We start from the raw sequence: 20286 nt of genomic DNA on the forward strand, positions 1-20286 counted from the left end.
TCTTATGTGTCTTTTGATAATACAACAAGTAACATGTGTGGCATGAGTCACAGAGGAATTAAATGCAAATAAACTGAATAAGAAGAAAAAAGAGGGGAAGAAGGAGAGGGGACCACAACAGGGAAAGAATAGACATGGACAGAGATGTAAAACTTTTCTTGGCTAAGGTGACTGCCAGCTAACAACAAACAAATGGGCTGCCGAGATAAAACTAATGACCGAGCTGTTTTTTTTACCCTGGATGTTTCGTCTAAATTTAACCCACAATCGTTTCCAGGTTGGGGAGAAACGGCGTCCCACCCACATGTGAAGCAGACGCACAATCAGGGGTCTTGTTCGGTTTTAGTTGCCATCAATCAACACGGGCTCAGTCCCCTGCCAGCATTACATCAGCATACCTATTCTGATTTCAACAAGCCAGGGGAGTCATTTGGTGCCCGGGCAGAGAGAGTTGTTCGATGTCGGGACCAATCAGACCCCAACAGATTGGAGGAAGAACATTCAGAGTTTCTCTACACCCCGGGTTACTAATCACACGGTGTTAAATCATGTTTTAGTGTTATTGTCGCTTGTATTCAATCACAATGCAAACATCTATTAGCTCAGGCCTTCTAGCACTATCTTTTTGAAAAACACATTTTCCATCCAAAGGAATTTCTAATACTAACAGCCAGGTAAGGTTCATGATGCGTTCACATGTCTGTCATGTCTTCTACTTAGCTGCATACTACATACTTCCGAAACGTGTACAGTCGGTGTCTTCATTGAACATTTGACTTTTGTTTGTCCTTCATGTTTTTGCCCATAAAGTCTTTTCTTGATCTGTCGCTGAAAACATTATAAAAAGTTTGAATTTCGACATCTTGATGCCTTTTGACCTGCAAATCAGGAAATGAATGCGTATTAGACACGCACACAGCTAACCACAGGGGCACTTGGGGGGGGGGGGTTAAACCAACAAGAGGTGTACTTGTGACACATTTAGGCCATAAAGAAACACTGAATTGCCTCATTTGGGAACAAGCCAAGTGCTCGTTAAATAAACGTTATTCTTTTGCCCTCAGAGCCACGATCTGAATCTTTTTTCTTGACTCACCTTCGAATATGGTGAAGTTCTTCAGAGCCAGGGAGTGCTCCCAGTCCTTCAGACGCAGGTCCTCTGTGATGGTGTTCAGGATCTCCATCTCGTTCCTCAGCTCGGCCTCCGTGTGGACGTGGGTCACCCAGAGGCTGCTGGTGTCCTCTGTGATGTTGCTGATCTGGATCTGAGCAGAAGGAGGAAGAGGGAGTGTTAACAGCTGCAGTCTTCATCAGTGTGCTGCAGTAAGGAGTACAACTCAGCTTAAAAGTATTAAGTGTATTTCCTGTACTTTATCAATGATGACTTTGTGCTTACAACAATTATACAACATGTGTTTTTCAGTTGTAGATTCATGCTGCATTTATGTCTTTTCATAGGGGAAAAAAAGTTCCTGTTCCTTTGAATGCCCCACTTACAAGCCTGAATATCAACGTTGTAAAAAGTTTTCGGAAATGTGAAAAATCACTGGACAAAAATACATGTTGGGTCAATGGTAATAACATTTATTATGTCATTTTTGCATATCAATGCTAACATGTAATTTGCTATTTGGTATCAGGTTTTAATCGTTAGTTGCTGTATGTTGAGCTACATTAGTTAAAAAAAGTTTTTAAAATGGCATTAACTCTGTATATCAAGCTGTATATTAGTAATTTAGATAATGTAGTGATGTTGCAACAAGTCTAGGACAAAGTCACTAATATAAAAAATCAAACTATTTCAGTATACTTGGATAACAACTCGAATAATCACTGTTTAAAAGTTCTTAGTCATAATCCTTGTATGGTGTAGATCAGTGTTTCTCAAACTTTTTCATACCAAGGACCACTTAACCAATAAAAAAACACTCGCGGACCACCTAACTCCACAAATATCCAAAAACACATCGTTTTTTACAAATCGCCTGAAAATGGTACAAACAAGTGGCCACATGTGTGATGAAGGTGTTTATCTGGGCTATATCACGCAATCAAAAGTGAAACTTAAGCTCGCTCCATTGCGGAGATATTCCCGCGAGAGTGCAAAAAACTTAAATGTATTTATTTATTTCAAATGTGAAATTTTACCAATATACTCACGGACCACTAGGGGGCGCTCACGGACCACCAGTGGTCCGCGGACCACACTTTGAGAAGCACTGGTGTAGATCCTTGTATCTCCATATTGTTTCCACATAACCACATAAAGCTCAAGAACACACAAATGTTCTTAAAATCCAAGGAGCATGTGAATGCAACACCAATGTGTAGGACTGTTTTGTGTACGTTGTGATTAACCTGTAAGTCTTGTATCTTCAGGTGATGAATACTGATGTCATTGCTGAAGGTGTGATTGACAGCTCCCACCGTCCAGTTGACCTCGTCCAGTTTCTCTCTCAGCCAGCCCACCTGACCTGAGGCTTCCCTGAAGGAGAAGAGATCAGATATTATTTAATTCTGCAGCCCTCATTGTGATGCAGTTACACTTTCGTCTTTCGGGAATGAGCATCTTCACTAATATAAAGCTGTACCCAGAGATGGCAAAAGTACACACATCCTTTACTCCAGTAGAAGTACAGATACTCGTGTTTAAAAATACTCTGGTAAAAGTAGAAGTACTGACTACATTTCTTTACTCAAGTCAAAGTAAAGAGGCTTTGAAATGTACTTCAGTAAAAAGTACCCATAACTAGCAGCTGCTTTAAAGAGTACCTGACCTCCCTTTATATTAATAGAACAATAATGTCATTGTTAGCTAATGAATGTTTCCATGCCGACCAACGGCAACATGACAGCGTTTCCATTGGTCCCTCTTCTTTAGAGAAGACCAGGAAGTGATGGATACACGGATCGTGTTCCAACCAATAGGCACGCAACGACTCTAAAGAATAATGACCACGCACCAACACACATTCAGACTAAAGGAACCAGCTGTTTGGGAAATGAGAGAAGTAGAAAGTACAGGTATTTGAGTTCAACATGTAAGAAGTAGAAAGTACAGGTATTTATGTTCAACATGTGAGAAGTAGAAAGTACAGGTATTTGAGTTCAACATGTGAGAAGTAGAAAGTACAGGTATTAGTGTTCAACATGTACGAAGTAGAAAGTACAGGTATTTGAGTTCAACATGTAAGAAGTAGAAAGTACAGGTATTTGAGTTCAACATGTGAGAAGTAGAAAGTACAGGTATTTGAGTTCAACATGTAAGAAGTAGAAAGTACAGGTATTTGAGTTCAACATGTAAGAAGTAGAAAGTACAGGTATTTGAGTTCAACATGTAAGAAGTAGAAAGTACAGGTATTTGAGTTCAACATGTAAGAAGTAGAAAGTACAGGTATTTGAGTTCAACATGTGAGAAGTAGAAAGTACAGGTATTTGAGTTCAACATGTAAGAAGTAGAAAGTACAGGTATTTGTGTTCAACATGTAAGAAGAAGAAAGTACAGGTATTTGTGTTAAAAATGTAAGCAGTAAAAATAAAAAGGTGTCAGAAAAACAAGTAGTGGAGTAAAGTACTGATACCAGAAAAATGTACTTAAGTACAGTAACGAAGTATTTGTACTCCACTACTTCCCACCTCGGGCTGTACCTGAACAAGAGGTCCTGGTCGTGGAGCCAGGTGGAGGCTCGGGTCACCTCCACACTGAGGCTCGTCAGGTTCCTCCCGGTGGAGCTGCTCAGGGAGGACAACCTGTCGTCCAGCTGCACCAGGTAGCCCTCCGACTGAAGGGAGTTAGATTGGAGGTTCCTCAGCTCCACCTCCAGGCCCTGTGGTGAAAGGGATTCAGAAATAGTCATTCATCATTAATATCAATTAGAAATGTGATGGTGTATGAGGTCCATTGGAAAAAACATATACAGTGAGATTAAAGTGGTACATTTATGAAAACAAATATAATAATTTTGAGATTATTTAATCGTAAATTCAAGAAAAAATCCTGTTGTGTTTTTGAACTACAATTGCTCTAAAACAATGTATATAAGCAACATTGTTGGAGCCAATTTGCGTTGGGTTCTGCTTGGGGTTTGTTTGTCTGTGTGTGTGTGAACGCGTCATCGTCCAATCTGCGCACCTGGGAGCACGGGAGGTAATTAAGCTATGTATGTGGGCACAGGTGATCAGCTGGGATGAGAGGAAGCCACACGTTTTCAACCGTGTTGACCGTGATTGTTTGTGTCTGAGTGTGTGCGTGATCGTTATGTTTTAATTTTAGATAGGCCTACGTGAGTCGAAAAAGAACATTTTAACCTTGGAGAAAGAAATAAAGCAATACAAATTACGTCATGGTGGACCTCATCCTTCACCACAACACGCGTTGGGAACTCTGACTGCTAAGCTCCACGAGTGGCCTTTTTTGATGAGCAATCGCCGCTACAAACATGATTAACTTAAAAGTACAATAGAGCATAAATGATTGGAGAGGAATAATGAAAGCACATCGCTTTAAAGTAAAAAGTGCATTTAGGAACTCTATTACTGTCATTGAATATCTTGTCATCTATTAATTTCCTGTAACAGTTCCCAGGTCTTGAACCTGCTCTGTGACATGTCTTGTGTTGCTTCTTTTCTTCAGTCTTGTGAGCTACCTTGATGAGGATCTCCAGCCTCTGCAGCCAGTCGCTGTGGTTCTGGAAGAGGTTCTCCAGTTTCCAGATGTTCTCCAGCAGGTCGGCCTGGGTGGACGGCTCGCCCAGAGTCTGCTGCAGCCGCTGAGAGCGCTCCGACATCCGGGTCACGTTCTCCATCAGAACCTGCTGGTGCTGAGAGGAAACCTGGGAACGAGAGACTGGGGAGGGGGGGAGAAAGAGAAGAGAGGGTGAGAGATGTGTTGATTGACTGATCCCCAGAGGTGGGAAGTAGTGGAGTACAAATACTTTGTTACTGTACTTAAGTACATCTTTCTGGTATCAGTACTCCACTACTTTTTTTTCTGACGACTTTTTACTTTTACTTCTTACATGTTGAACCCAAATACCTGTACTTTCTACTTCTCACATGTTGAACTCAAATACCTGTACTTTCTACTTCTTACATGTTGAACCCAAATACCTGTACTTTCTACTTCTTACATGTTGAACCCAAATACCTGTACTTTCTACTTCTTACATGTTGAACACAAATACCTGTACTTTCTACTTCTTACATGTTGAACACAAATACCTGTACTTTCTACTTCTTACATGTTGAACACAAATACCTGTACTTTCTACTTCTTACATGTTGAACACAAATACCTGTACTTTCTACTTCTTACATGTTGAACCCAAATACCTGTACTTTCTACTTCTTACATGTTGAACACAAATACCTGTACTTTCTACTTCTCACATGTTGAACACAAATACCTGTACTTTCTACTTCTCACATGTTGAACCCAAATACCTGTACTTTCTACTTCTCACATGTTGAACCCAAATACCTGTACTTTCTACTTCTTACATTTCTAACACAAATACCTGTACTTTCTATTTCTTACATGTTGAACACAAATACCTGTACTTTCTACTTCTTACATGTTGAACCCAAATACCTGTACTTTCTATTTCTTACATGTTGAACCCAAATACCTGTACTTTCTACTTCTTACATTTCTAACACAAATACCTGTACTTTCTATTTCTTACATGTTGAACACAAATACCTGTACTTTCTACTTCTTACATGTTGAACCCAAATACCTGTACTTTCTACTTCTTACATGTTGAACTCAAATACCTGAACTTTCTACTTCTTACATGTTGAACACAAATACCTGTACTTTCTACTTCTCACATGTTGAACCCAAATACCTGTACTTTCTACTTCTTACATTTCTAACACAAATACCTGTACTTTCTATTTCTTACATGTTGAACACAAATACCTGTACTTTCTACTTCTTACATGTTGAACCAAAATACCTGTACTTTCTACTTCTTACATGTTGAACCCAAATACCTGTACTTTCTACTTCTTACATGTTGAACACAAATACCTGTACTTTCTACTTCTCACATGTTGAACACAAATACCTGTACTTTCTACTTCTCACATGTTGAACCCAAATACCTGTACTTTCTACTTCTCACATGTTGAACCCAAATACCTGTACTTTCTACTTCTTACATTTCTAACACAAATACCTGTACTTTCTATTTCTTACATGTTGAACACAAATACCTGTACTTTCTACTTCTTACATGTTGAACCCAAATACCTGTACTTTCTATTTCTTACATGTTGAACCCAAATACCTGTACTTTCTACTTCTTACATTTCTAACACAAATACCTGTACTTTCTATTTCTTACATGTTGAACACAAATACCTGTACTTTCTACTTCTTACATGTTGAACCCAAATACCTGTACTTTCTACTTCTTACATGTTGAACTCAAATACCTGAACTTTCTACTTCTTACATGTTGAACACAAATACCTGTACTTTCTACTTCTCACATGTTGAACCCAAATACCTGTACTTTCTACTTCTTACATTTCTAACACAAATACCTGTACTTTCTATTTCTTACATGTTGAACCCAAATACCTGTACTTTCTACTTCTTACATTTCTAACACAAATACCTGTACTTTCTATTTCTTACATGTTGAACCCAAATACCTGTACTTTCTACTTCTTACATGTTGAACCAAAATACCTGTACTTTCTACTTCTTACATGTTGAACTCAAATACCTGTACTTTCTACTTCTCACATGTTGAACACAAATACCTGTACTTTCTACTTCTTACATGTTGAACTCAAATACCTGTACTTTCTACTTCTTACATGTTGAACTCAAATACCTGTACTTTCTACTTCTCACATGTTGAACCCAAATACCTGTACTTTCTACTTCTTACATGTTGAACACAAATACCTGAACTTTCTACTTCTTACATGTTGAACTCAAATACCTGTACTTTCTACTTCTCACATGTTGAACACAAATACTTGTACTTTCTACTTCTTACATGTTGAACTCAAATACCTGTACTTTCTACTTCTTCCATGTTGAACTCAAATACCTGTACTTTCTACTTCTCACATGTTGAACACAAATACCTGTACTTTCTACTTCTTCCATGTTGAACACAAATACCTGTACTTTTTACTTCTCACATGTTGAACACAAATACCTGTACTTTCTACTTCTTACATGTTGAACTCAAATACCTGTACTTTCCACTTCTTACATGTTGAACTCAAATACCTGTACTTTCTACTTCTTACATGTTGAACACAAATACCTGTACTTTCTACTTCTTACATGTTGAACTCAAATACCTGTACTTTCTACTTCTTACATGTTGAACTCAAATACTTGTACTTTCTACTTCTCTCATTTCCCAAACAGCTGGTTCCTTTAGTCTGAATGTGTGTCTGGTGGCGTGATCATTATTCTTTAGAGTCATTGCGTGCCTATTGATTGGAACACGATCCGTGTATCCATCACTTCCTGGTCTTCTCTAAAGAAGAGGGACCAATGGAAACGTTGTCATGTTGCCGTTGGTCAGCATGGAAACATTCATTAGCTAACAATGACATGTTCTATTAATATAAAGGGAGGTCAGGTACTCTTTAAAACAGCTGCTAGTATGGGTACTTTTTAGTACATTTCAAAGTTCTTTACTTTTAATTGAGTAAAGAAGTTTAGTCAGTACTTCTACTTTTACCAGAGTATTTATAAACACGAGTATCTGTACTTCTACTTGAGTAAAGGATGTGTGATCTTTTTCCATCTCTGGAGATGTGTTGATTCACTGATCCCTGAGTCCCCAAATCGAGTATCATTAACTATCAATCACTGCCGTCAGCTGGACCGAACCAGAACCTCTAATGCAGAGCAGATGTCGATCTGCACTCATTTCTGTTTATCTTTTCTAAATGTATTGTTTTGTTAAATGATGACCTAAATATTTGTACGACTTCAAAGCCATTTTCCACGGCTGGCTCACTTTGAGGTTTTCTGTGGCATTCTGTCTTCACTTTGGCTGATGTTTAAATTGGCCCCTGCATGTTGCTGCTCGTCCAATACCTGCAGCAGAGAGCCCGCTTTATTAAAGAGATGACGTATGGACTCCCAGGGATGGAGAGTAACTACTGTAAGTGCTTTTCACTGGAGAACTGTATCTCAGAGCGATTAGAGGTACTTTTATACGGGTTTATGCATACTCTCAGATATTGTACTTTTTACTCCACTACATTTATTTGACAACTTTACTTACTGTATGGTTTAAACTTCATATAAAATCAGCTTGTAAAATGCAACACAGTGTTAAAGATGAAACATTTTCCTAAATATTAACAAGTTATGATTAAAGTATAAAACAAATAAATACACATGTTCTTCTTTCCTACCCTATCACTAATTTCACGATCCAATTTGAACCTTTTGAAAAGGGCCTAACCCGCATATTGAGAACCCTTCAACTAAACAATCTTATTTTGTGTCTAAAAATAGTTCCACCTTGCTCGAAATGTAAAAGAAAACGACTTAACTTAACTACAAATTATTATCAGTACTCATCAATATTGGTCATGAGGCAATTTACTGCAGAAGAATACTTTTACTTTTGACAATACTGAGAGTTTTTAATGTTTTTTTTGTGATTTTTGCAAAAGAATAGGATCTCAGTACTTATCCCACAAGTGGGGACTCCCAGCATGTTGTTGTTTGTCTTAAATCTCTTTATTAAATGACAACAACTTTTATTTTGGATGTGTTTCTAACAATGAGATTATCTATAATTTTCTTTATGCTAATCTCACCTTAAAAACCATAAAAAAACAACATGTTTTCATTTAAGAGTTCGTGAGAAAACAAGTTATGATCCAGTAACACATTACTGATGTTCTACGTAATCCTAACAACATTAACGAGAAGGATTTTGGGATGGCAAAGTCGTAAACACACAAATCCGAAAAGCCAAAGATAAAATCGGAGGGAAAACATGTTTGTCGAGAGTTTCGGGTCGCAAGATCTGAGTCACACACGTTTATTTAGCTGCTCACATTTGAAGACATATTACTGATGCAACTTTCTTCTCTTGGTTTTGGCGTTGGCACAAAGGCCACTTCTCTTTTTCTCTGTTCTCCACCGTGCCTAATGAGAAAAAGCTCCTCGGTTTCATGTTATGTTGAGAGCAAGTTGCATGGTAACGACTCGATAGCCCGGGAGATATTTTGAAACCAGACCCTCAACATTACGGCATCCTCTCAGCAGGACAGCCGGGACCAATGTGTGCAAAAAATACCTCCGATGGAGAGAAAAGGGAATACGTTTGGAAACGTGATGGCCCTCACAGCGTGATATCGCAAAACCTTTGAATGTTTACGTTTCAACACACGTAGGGGAGTGATACAAGTGTGTGTGTGGTTTTATGCCTTAACATCATGACCAAGGAACGCCTGCATGACCTCAGAGAAAGGAAAGTGCTGCAAATAAACCATCTCAATTCCATCTCATTATGCGTGTTAGGGTTATTTCTAATGACCTGAAATAAGCTGAAACCTCTCCACTACACAGGGAGCTTAAATGCTAAATGATGGTCTGTTTCCAGAAGAACACACACACACATTTCAGGTCAACCAGAACATGATGCCAGAGTGGAGCTTCCCAGCAGTACTGGTGCTTAAAAAAGATAAAACAAATAAAAGCAGAGACCATTTAGTGGGCTAATCTTGTTCTGGATAACCAGTGCTTTTTCCCCTGAACATCCATCCATCCATCTTCTCCCGCTTATCCGTGGTCGGTTCGTGGGGGTAGCAGTTCCAGCTGTACGGTTGATAATAATGTATCTATGTTGTGGAAGTTAAAGGGGCCCTGTTATGCTTTTAGGGGTTTCCCTTTCATGAAGTGCCGGTTTGTGTGCATGTCAATGGTATGAAAAGGCTGAAATCCCCTCCAGAGGAAGTTTCTCTCCCGCAGAACGTTTTCCCAACAGCAACACAAAATAAATACCACATTTCAGTCAGATGATCTTGTTAGGATTATTTTAAAGTTACAGATGGAGCTGCTGCACGGAGCTTAGTGTTAATGCAACCCATGCATGCTTTCCAAATGTTCTGAAGTTGCTCAGGGGAAGCACAGTGTGGGTTTTGTGCAGAATCTATTTTCTTATGGTGAGGACGGTGGGCTCTCACAGTTCGGAACAAGTCTGTGCCATTAGAGGGAAGACATATAAACGTATCATCATATCTTGTTGCCAGAACACGTTTGAACAGATTTCCCACGTGCACCTCCATTAGTTTCCTCTACACCGCCTAAAGGAACAATCAATCAGCATCAGACATCACTCTCCACTAATTGATTTCTGTTGAACTGCAGCTCTGTTAACAAGGAGAGCTGTGCGTTACAATCAACCAAACCACAGAGGTCACTGTCAGGCAGCCAACATGTTTAAGGCTTCACACTAACAGGCCCAAAGCATTAAAAGAGAGTCGTTTTGGCCACTAGGGGGCAGCAAAGAAAAACACAACTGACATATTATCACTTTGTAAAGTTGCCAGGGCTAACATACAAAGCATTTATCATATAATGTATTCTGCTAAAGTTAAAGGTCACCTATCATGCTATTTTTAGGCAATAGCATAGGTCCCAGATATATAAAAAACATGTCTATGAAGTGTTTTGCTCCAAATACCAAAGATATCACCCATTCTAGCCATGCCTCATATCCCTCTATTTCACTTCCTGTTTCAAAAGTGCTGATTTGGGGTAGAAAGCTTAAAAAAATCAAAAAGGAGGGGTCTGAGCTCATGCGGGACCCGGCAGCTACCGTCTAAACTAAATGCTGCCGTGATGAAGCGCCATATCATGGATTATCAAGGATTCTCTCTGAAACAGTCTGGAGCTCAAAGGCTTTCTCTCTTGCCGGTTATACCACAAGGTGAGTTCCTTTTTACTTCCTGCTTCTTCACACACATGCTCTCCAGTACAGGTTAGCTCTGAGTGTTAGCGATGCTAATGTAAACACCGACCAGATTACGTCCAAAACAGTCGGGCATTGTTTCTGATAGCAACGTTTCTGATCGGGCCGTGGGTCCACATTTCAGATATTACGTCGTATCGGACGCAAATCTGGATCAGCTCCGTTGTTCCCCCGTTTTTAGAGATTTGGGTACGGAGGAAAAGAGAGAGGGTTTTATTTTCTGACGCTGCGTGAGTTCCCTGACACACCGGGGACACATTTATGTATAAAAGACATCAAAAAGTGCCTTTTGCATGATAGGTCCCCTTTAAGTTCTTCACCTATTGTTTAAATTAACAGAATAGACATTTACTGGATATATTTGTTTAGAGAGACAGGCAAACTATGCTTTATTCAAATTGCAATGGGTTTAAACATATTGATTTATCCATTATCTGCTGGATCAGATCAGCTCCAAGATGATATGTTTTCTTCTTTGGCCGTTGCTTCACCCTTCGACTAACTTTCATGAAAATTGGACCTATAGTTTTTTCATAATCCTGCAGACAAGAACGCAGACAAGCTGACCGAATGAAAACTATTCTCCTCAACCCACAGAGCTGTAATTGCCCTTGTATTTCAGTCACCAGCTCTTATTATGTCAGACTGCTGTTAAGTTACAGTGATGAAACTACAAGGTGAGTGTTTTGTGACTTCAGGCGAGCATGATGGGAAATGACTGAAAGAAGATACGCATGCCTGACAAATCAATTTCAAAGCTCTCTGTAAGATGGGAAAGTCATCTCTTGTCTTTTCCATTCACATGCCTATCCTTTTCTCTTTAGTTCACACACATACTGACATGGCAGCAAGACTCAGAAGCGATTAGTCCCAAATGTACAGCTTCATGGTCTTTAAGCTCTTCTGTGCAGACGACAACACTTTCCACTCAAGTATCAAATGCTGGGAGGCTTCCAACGCAACAGCTGGGCCTCAGTGTGTAACGTGGATGGATTCTGCATTATGGTTTTAGCCAAAATAAGATTAGTTTGCAGTGAAAAAAACACTTTATTTGCAACATTTTGTCCTCATTGAAAATGGTTGGAATTTCAGTAAACAAACCACCAATAAACCAAAAGGACTATTCGTGAAAAGGCTTGCCAAAAGCTAGTCTTTTACATGACATGTTTGACTAAATGTAAATACCAGCATTGAGTATTGAGTATGTTAAAGGTAGCTGAAGGAGTAAAGATACTACAGTGTACGTGCGTGCTTCAACTGTTTCACCAGGGATGAAAAACAACAACATGATTGTCAATTCCACATATTTTTGTCTTGATAGATTTTGGACATAGTGTTCCCGTCTCAAATGGTCCTCACGCAGTGGCTCAAGTGCGACTGCATATATCCATAAGACCTAACACACATGTTCAAAGCCACTTTTTTAAATATTTGCAAAGCCCTTTCTTTAAACATTATATTTATTGCATTGTTTGCATCCGTGTTTGCGAGTCTTCAAGCTTTTCCGTTATTTGGTTTCTTCTTTTCTTTGAATATTTATATGTTTTGAAACAATAACACACTTGTTCTGTTCCTCGTGTGTGTTTTCATGTTCATTTGACCTGAGGAAGATGGGATCTGGATGGCTGTGTATTCCTTGGACAATGCTTTTTTGTATTTCTGTCTGATGTTCTCCCTTCTGTAGTCCCTTCTGTAGTTCCTTCGCACGCACACACACACACACGCACGCACACACACACACACACACACACACAGGATGGAAAGTGTCATAGTGAGGGCAGAGACAGAAGACAGAGGGAGGTCTATCAGAGCTGCATTGCTCTGTGGGCGAAGCCAAAGACAACATGGTGACTTCATTTCTTTCTTTATCTGTGTGTGTGTGTGTGTGTGTGTGTGTGTGTGTGTGTGTGTGTGTGTGTGTGTGTGTGTGTGTGTGTGTGTGTGTGTGTGTGTGTGTGTGTGTGTGTGTGTGTGTGTGTGAGCTGTCCAAATAAAAAAATCGGAGTGTCTATTTGCACCCGGGTGAAAATAGGCAGCTACTGTATAACGCAGCTAATTTAGCCAAGGTAATGAAGTTATCAAAGAAACATTTATATAAATACATATATCCAAACCAGTATCTAAAGTGTAGCCCGGGTGTAAATAGCATTGTTAGCTACGGAACTATCTATATCGAATAGAGCTGCTCGGGTCTTGATAGATTGAGTGGGGAAGTTCATGAGATCTTTCTCGAGGGTTATCAAGAATAAATGTTATCCAATGACCTTCTCCCTCTCTGTCTGTGTCTGTGTCTTCTCTTGTTCCGATTAACCCAGCCAAATCTTTCTTCTTGTTTTGTATCTATATCTACGCCGGGATCCGGAGTCGAGGCTGATCCTCTTGCTGTAGTCCTGTGTCCTGGATCCTCTATCCTGAGTTCTGGATTAAGTCGTGGACTTCGGGTCGTGGCTGAACCTGTCTCTGCGGTCCTGCCTTGGGTCCCGTCAGTTGGGTCCGAGTTGGCGCAGTTGCTCTCCACGAGCTGCGGAAGCGAAATGCTTGATGGGAAACGGCTCGCTCGTATCTCGAGCTGAGCGCTCATTGGTGGGTTTTACCACGTGCTACTGATGAAACTCTCCCATTGGCTGGCAAAAGTTTGTTGTTGTTTTGTGTCAGTTTTACGTCGCCACATCCATTCCCATTTTTCATCATTGTTCCACAATGTTTATCATCATGAAATTAATATCTATATATTTTATACTATACTGCTTACCATTTTCATACTTTATATATCTTAGCATATTCATACACACTGTTCATACTGCTCACAGGCTGATATCTAGTGTATTCATACACCACTGTTTATTCATCATTCAATTCATTCTATATGTTATTCTGTAGATTGTGAACATTACTTTCCACTTCACTGCTTGTTGCACCTGGTTAGAAGCTAAACTGCATTTCGTTGTCTCAGTACCTGTAATATGTGCAATAACAATAAAGTTTCTCTTTAAGTTAAACCAAATCATTAAAATAAAATCTATTGTAATGTAATGATTTGGTTTAACCTTATTTATTAAATACATCATTTAAAATGGCAAGATTAAATCAAATTACATCCATGTTGTACACATCATAAAGCTTAAAGTGGCAGCTAAAGAATTAACACAGCAGCAGGTCTGTTCAGTTCATGCTCATGAAGCTTCATGTGTGCGGATCTGAAGGGACTGATCATTTGTAGCCTGTCCACCTATCAGTTTTGCAAACATTAAGAGGGAGGAGCATTTCTATTGCATCCACTTCATCTGCAACGAAAAACGCCAACGCAATTTCCGCCATTGCAAACCCGACTCCGAGTCCGAACTGTCCGACTTAAGACGATCTTTTTGACACCTCCCCCGGCTGCGATCGGCTACTCTCGTCTACTTTCGAGGCGAGCCGCAATGTGTCTCAAACAAGCCTAGTATCTCTTCGATTTACACACGGCATCTATTGCACGTCTGTCCGTCCTGGGAGAGGGATCCCTCCTCTGTTGCTCTCCCTGAGGTTTCTCCCATTGTTTCCCCTTAAACTGTGGGTTTTCTCTGGAAGTTTTTCCTTGTACGATGTGAGGGTCTAAGGACAGAGGGTGTCGTATTGTCATACTGATATTCTGAACAATCGGTGCAGTTGTATTTGCTGTAAAGTGTCTCTACTGTAAGCTATTTTTATTATGTGTACAGCAATTTGGCTCGACCAAAAATCGTTTATAAATGTGCTATATAAATAAAACTTGATTTGATTTGATTTACGGACACCGTGTGTAAATAGCATTGTTAGCTACGAACACTGTGTGTAAATAGCATTGTTAGCTAAGGACACTGTGTAAATAGCATTGTTAGCTACGGACACTGTGTAAATAGCATTGTTAGCTACGAACACTGTGTAAATAGCATTGTTAGCTACGAACACTGTGTGTAAATAGCATTGTTAGCTACGAACACTGTGTGTAAATAGCATTGTTAGCTACGGACACCGTGTGTAAATAGCATCTGCCTAAACTGCCCCTCCTAGACATCCACAATGTTTGTTAATGTAGAGCACGCAAATACACAAATCTATATTAACATTAAAGCTGCTGAATATAAAACACAACTTGGATTTTCCTACAAGTCCGATGTAGTGAATTCAGTGCCCTTGTTACTTTACAATCATATTTCTGGTTTTAATCTGAAGTTTACTTTTCCCTGTGCCATAAATCCCTTTGAAGTTATGTTGCATAAACTTATTTTATGATATTTACTGTTGTTAACGTATGACTCAATCTCCTTATGGGATCGTTAATGTTTCATCTAATGTTGTATAATTGAATTAGAGCCATATGGATGTGGTGGTGGGAGGTAGATGTTTCAGTGTACACACATTCTTACTTATTCTTTATCAATTTTAGTAAGGACAGGAGATGGTGTATGGATTGTGTTTAACATCATCATCCCTTTGATAACACGTCTTTCATTATCGCTGTGTTAAATAAAAGTCAAATGAGTTGCAGTGCACTGACTTCAGGCGCAGCACCCATGGTTACTAATCTCCCTCTTTAGCTCAGAGGCTTTTCTTAATAACCTTACTTAATTGAAATTGTGTGTGTGTGTGTGTGTGTGTGTGTGTGTGTGTGTGTGTGTGTGTGTGTGTGTGTGTGTGTGTGTGTGTGTGTGTGTGTGTGTGTGTGTGACCAAGGAGAGAAAGCAACTAATTTAGCTTTGAAAGACTGTATATACAAATAGACTTACTCATATATTGTTAGTTCAAGTCATCACAATTCACTAAAACCAAGCTTATTTAAGAATAAACCGTTCTCCTTGAACCATCTGTAAAACATATACAAGTTTAAAGGGTTAAACTAACTTTGACTGGTGAGTTTGAGTTTATTTGTGTGCTAGTGTTTGGTGTTTTGACCTCACCACAACTGTTGCTCACAAAATGAAGAGAACGTAAACATTATTACTTTGATTACATGTCCATTTATCCAGCATAATTGGGCAAAACAATTATTTTGCTCGCAGGTCTTTCATCACCGGACCTCCATGAAGGAGTCAGATGATAGAGCTCGACCTCCTCCTCTGATGTTGAGCTCCTTCAGGCGTGAGCCGTAAAGGATAAGTCACTGATGGAGATGGTTTTCATTCGATGCTTACCAGAACATCTTGTTGAAATCAAGCTTCTGCAAACATGCCGCAATCTTCCAACCCAAACACAGAAGAACAAACGGTCCTCGTGTGATGAGTCGGGTTCACTGAGTACCTGGACCCTTCTGAACAAAGCAGGAATTTCCATGGGAGCCTGCCTGCAGACCTCCACTCTCAGGACAGTTCCGGTGTGGACCTCCACTCTCAGGACACCTCCACTGTCAGTAGAGGAAGTGACGATTCTGACGCGTTTTTTTTCCCGCCCACCGAAGGACTCGTTTGATGGAAGTTTTCAAATCACAATGGAGACTCTTCACGGAGGTGATGAGTCCGCCCACCGTGCACTTTGGGTCGGCCTTGGTCAAGCCCTTTTGACCCCCCCCAGCCTGGTTCTCGTAAAAGTTTTTCGCTCAAATGACACCATGGAGGAATGTAACGGGAGTTGACAGGGGACTCTGCCCGCCTCACGAGTGCCTATTTCACCCGGTTTCTACCGGGGACATTGCCCGGTCTCTGGTGTCCCCCCACGGCCTGTGTCCGCATCTGGGAGGCTTTTGGTGTCATCCTAGATGGAGAAAATAACCAACATCCCACGCTTTTTGAGACAAATATGCAACTGCGTGTGTTAATAATTGCACGTTTTCACTGCTCATATGCGGGTTCAGATCGGGTTGCGGATCTTGTGCCGACGGGTCGAGTCGGGTTGCGGAACTAATTGGCAATATGTGCGGGTAGCGGGGCGGGTTCGGTATTGCACGTCGCGGGTGCGGGCGGGAGCGGGTCTTGAAAATCAGACCCGTGCAGGACTCTGATATAGAGATGTACTACCGCAGAAGTATTCTCCGTCGGGACTTCCTGCAACAACACCACGCCGTTATCTTGATTCTGATTGGCCAGAAGACATTATCAAAGATGTTCTATTGAGAAGACGATCACTACGTGACAAAAGTTTTCAAAACCGTTTCTAGTCTTCGGTATTTCCAGACAAGTGGCTACTGAAATCAATCTTACCAACTGCTGTCTGTGCAATTTACGCCGCGCGAGTTGGCAGATTTTTCTTACTTTAACATCATCTTTCATGGTGGGGCTAAGCCATTTCTTGGTATGGTAAGCCTACCCCAGCCATACCCTGGCACTGCCACTGGTGGGGTGTATGGGGCGGGCCATTCTGTGCATGCGTTAAATGCATGCGTTTTAACGCAATTAATTAAAAAAATGAATTACCGTTAACGCGATAATTTTGACAGCATTCATTTATATATATATAAATAAATATATATCTATATAGATAATAAGTGTCAGTACGATTTTATTTTGTATTTGCGTGCATTTCCTGTTCGGAAAGTGGCGCTGCAGCTGTACTGAAAGTAACAATACAAGGTGTCCGTATATATCTATATATATAGATATATACACATGTATATAATAAGTGTCACGATCCGTCAAGATCCGATTTTATTTTGTATTTGCGTGCATTTCCTGTTTGGAAAGTGGCACTGTACTGATAGTGGTGATTTTATTTTGGAATTCTTAGCGTGCACTTCCTGTCCTGAGAGTGGAGGTGTCCTGAGAGTGGAGGTGTCCTGAGAGTGGAGGTCTGCACCGGAACTGTCCTGAGAGTGGAGGTCTGCAGGCAGGCCCCTCTCGGAATTTCAGGGCTTATCAAGACGCGTAAATCATGATAAGTTGTAGGCTACCAAAAGTGCTGATTAAAATCTAAACGTGTTGAGGTTGGTGGTTCCAAACATGTTTGGCCTTCGGTTCTTAAAAACAAGGAATATCCAGTTTTGAATTGAAGAAATTGAAGTTTGTTTGTTTCACCAGTATCATTGTTCAGTCATGTCTGATTGTAGTTTACTGGTGCGGGAAATCATTTGGATTTATTAAAAAATGAAGACAGTTGGATTTGTTACACCTCTACTTTGACCTTTTCTACATTAAAGCTTGGATTCTGACTGAGTGTGAGCCCGTCACATTATGATATTGTGCAGTTCTTGGGCTTGAACAACTTTACTCGTCTCCGTAAAAAGCTTAAACGACATCACCATTCGCCATGTACTGAAACTCTACACACCGTTTCAGTATAATAACCAGACAGAGGTGAAATTGATCTGACCTGGGAGGAGGATGAGAAAAATACCAACCTGGAAGAACATTAAAACAGCTGGTTCTCAGTTAAAAATAGCTAATTTACCATATGTGTCTGCAATCAATGGTATTCACTTACGTCCTGTTAGTAATGGAGACATACCAGCTCTCATATTTTTATGGCAACCATTGTTTAAAACTCTTTATATAGTAATTATTATAATGAAAACAAAGTGAGATGTTGACCCCATAATGGACCAAACATTGTGTTTTAAAGTAGGGTAAAAGTCAGAGGGATAGCAACACCAGTCACTCCTCACTTTGATGGGATGCCAGGCAGGAAGGAGGGGAGGAAATAGAGAAGAAAGAGTCTTTCTGTGAACTGCAGACCTGAAAGTCTTCAGCAGGGAATGAGAATGAAATTAAAGCAGCGTAAAACCTGAAAACAACCTCCTTTCCCTGAGATCACTTCTAAAAGGTAGCCATTAGGTCATTTTTAGTGGATCCTGCAAAAGGCCTATCAAACCCCGGGTTAAGGTGATATGACTGAAAACACTATTAAACACTATATTCTACTTTCTATACATAAAACATGGGGTACTGTGTTCAACAACTAGCCATTTAATTTGCAGCTGTTCGGTGCTAGGTAACATAAAGTCATATTTGTTTTGATATACGTGTTTTCTTGCGGAAACATATGCCGATGAGTGAGCCAAAACAGTCAAGTTGTGGGCAGTAAAACCCGAACTATGTGCCGTAAAATGCTGAAAAGCAACAGAGCTGAAAATAACAAACTGTAGTATTTCTGTTGTTTTGTTGATATACTAATTAAAGCAATACTGAATATGGCAACTTCCATGGGTCTTAACCAGCTTTGCTACTCAAGCTGCAATCTATCGAAGTAAAGCTTGTATAACTGTAGGGAAATGTTTCACATATTAAAACATTTTTACACAACAGTGGACACGACAATAACTGGACATTAAAATGAAATCAGATTAAATTGACAGCTAGTAGACATTATCACACACACACACACACACACACACACACACACACACACACACACACACACACACACACACACACACACACACACACACACACACACACACACACACACACACACACACACACACACACACACACACACACACACACACACACACACACCAGCTGCAGAGCAAGAATGTACTTTGGTTGTTGGCGGTGATTGTTTGTTTTTATTGTACGCCTGGACTGCGAACCAAAGATAAATGCATTTATAAACAGGAGACCACTCAGAACATAAAGAATGTTGTCATGATTCTATTTGGCCAGTTATTTTTGGTAAACCGCTGGCGGCACATTCAATCTGTCCATCATTACAAATATGATTTCTTTGTTTTTCAGCATTATTGCCTGATTCTGCAGCTTTGGCACAGCACACATCACTGTTAAACCAAATAATTATACTCGGTGATAAATAAATATGGTTTCTGAGCAGAGCTGTTGAATTTGTCTTTGTAAATCTGGCAGAAATGTTTAAACAGAAAATTCAACGTGTCAGTTGTTGTGGTGAAAAAAAGTGTACTTTTTGTGATGGTTTGGTCAGTGTCACAACTGTGTGTGTGTGTGTGTGTGTGTGTGTGTGTGTGTGTGTGTGTGTGTGTGTGTGTGTGTGTGTGTGTGTGTGTGTGTACAATAGAAGTACCTTATCCTGCTTCTTGTTTGGTCCCGTTAGTCACTCATAGTACATGCATTTAGATTAATAAATGTACTGCATATAATCATAAGAGGATATAAGTCACGACTTGCAGTTTATTTTTTTATATTACAAGTGGTTTTGCATTCATAAAACACAACAAGGCACACAAGACAAACTTACTGTAAATAAAAAATGATATGCAATTGTATAGTTTTCTTGTCTGTTTCCGTGCCCGACTTGTTTATCACAGAAACATGTTGATGCTTTGAGAAGCACGGGGTTATCTGCTGTTTGCCTCAGAGCCGTGGAGCCGACTGATTTACAGCAGCCATAACGTACACATGACATGAATGCAAACAAAGCAGTACGACTGATTCCTTTGATGGAGCAA

The 20286-nt window shown here is 40.0% G+C and overlaps 1 protein-coding gene across 3 annotated transcripts in view; it reads right to left on the reverse strand.

The window, feature by feature from the left end:
- The window catches only part of scara5 (scavenger receptor class A, member 5 (putative)), a 99369-nt gene that overhangs the window by 50958 nt on the left and 28125 nt on the right, over window positions 1-20286 (reverse strand). For all 3 annotated transcript variants that reach the window (XM_034076297.2, XM_034076296.2, XM_034076295.2), the window contains 4 exons: window positions 4647-4846; window positions 3649-3827; window positions 2359-2485; window positions 1097-1265 (listed from right to left, as the gene is read on the reverse strand). In XM_034076297.2, coding sequence (XP_033932188.1) covers window positions 1097-1265; window positions 2359-2485; window positions 3649-3827; window positions 4647-4805 — 634 coding nt within the window. In that variant the 5' untranslated portion in view covers window positions 4806-4846. The remainder of the gene's footprint in view (window positions 1-1096; window positions 1266-2358; window positions 2486-3648; window positions 3828-4646; window positions 4847-20286) is intronic.

Source organism: Pseudochaenichthys georgianus, chromosome 24 (genome assembly GCF_902827115.2).
Source record: "Pseudochaenichthys georgianus chromosome 24, fPseGeo1.2, whole genome shotgun sequence".
Taxonomy (NCBI): domain Eukaryota; kingdom Metazoa; phylum Chordata; class Actinopteri; order Perciformes; family Channichthyidae; genus Pseudochaenichthys; species Pseudochaenichthys georgianus.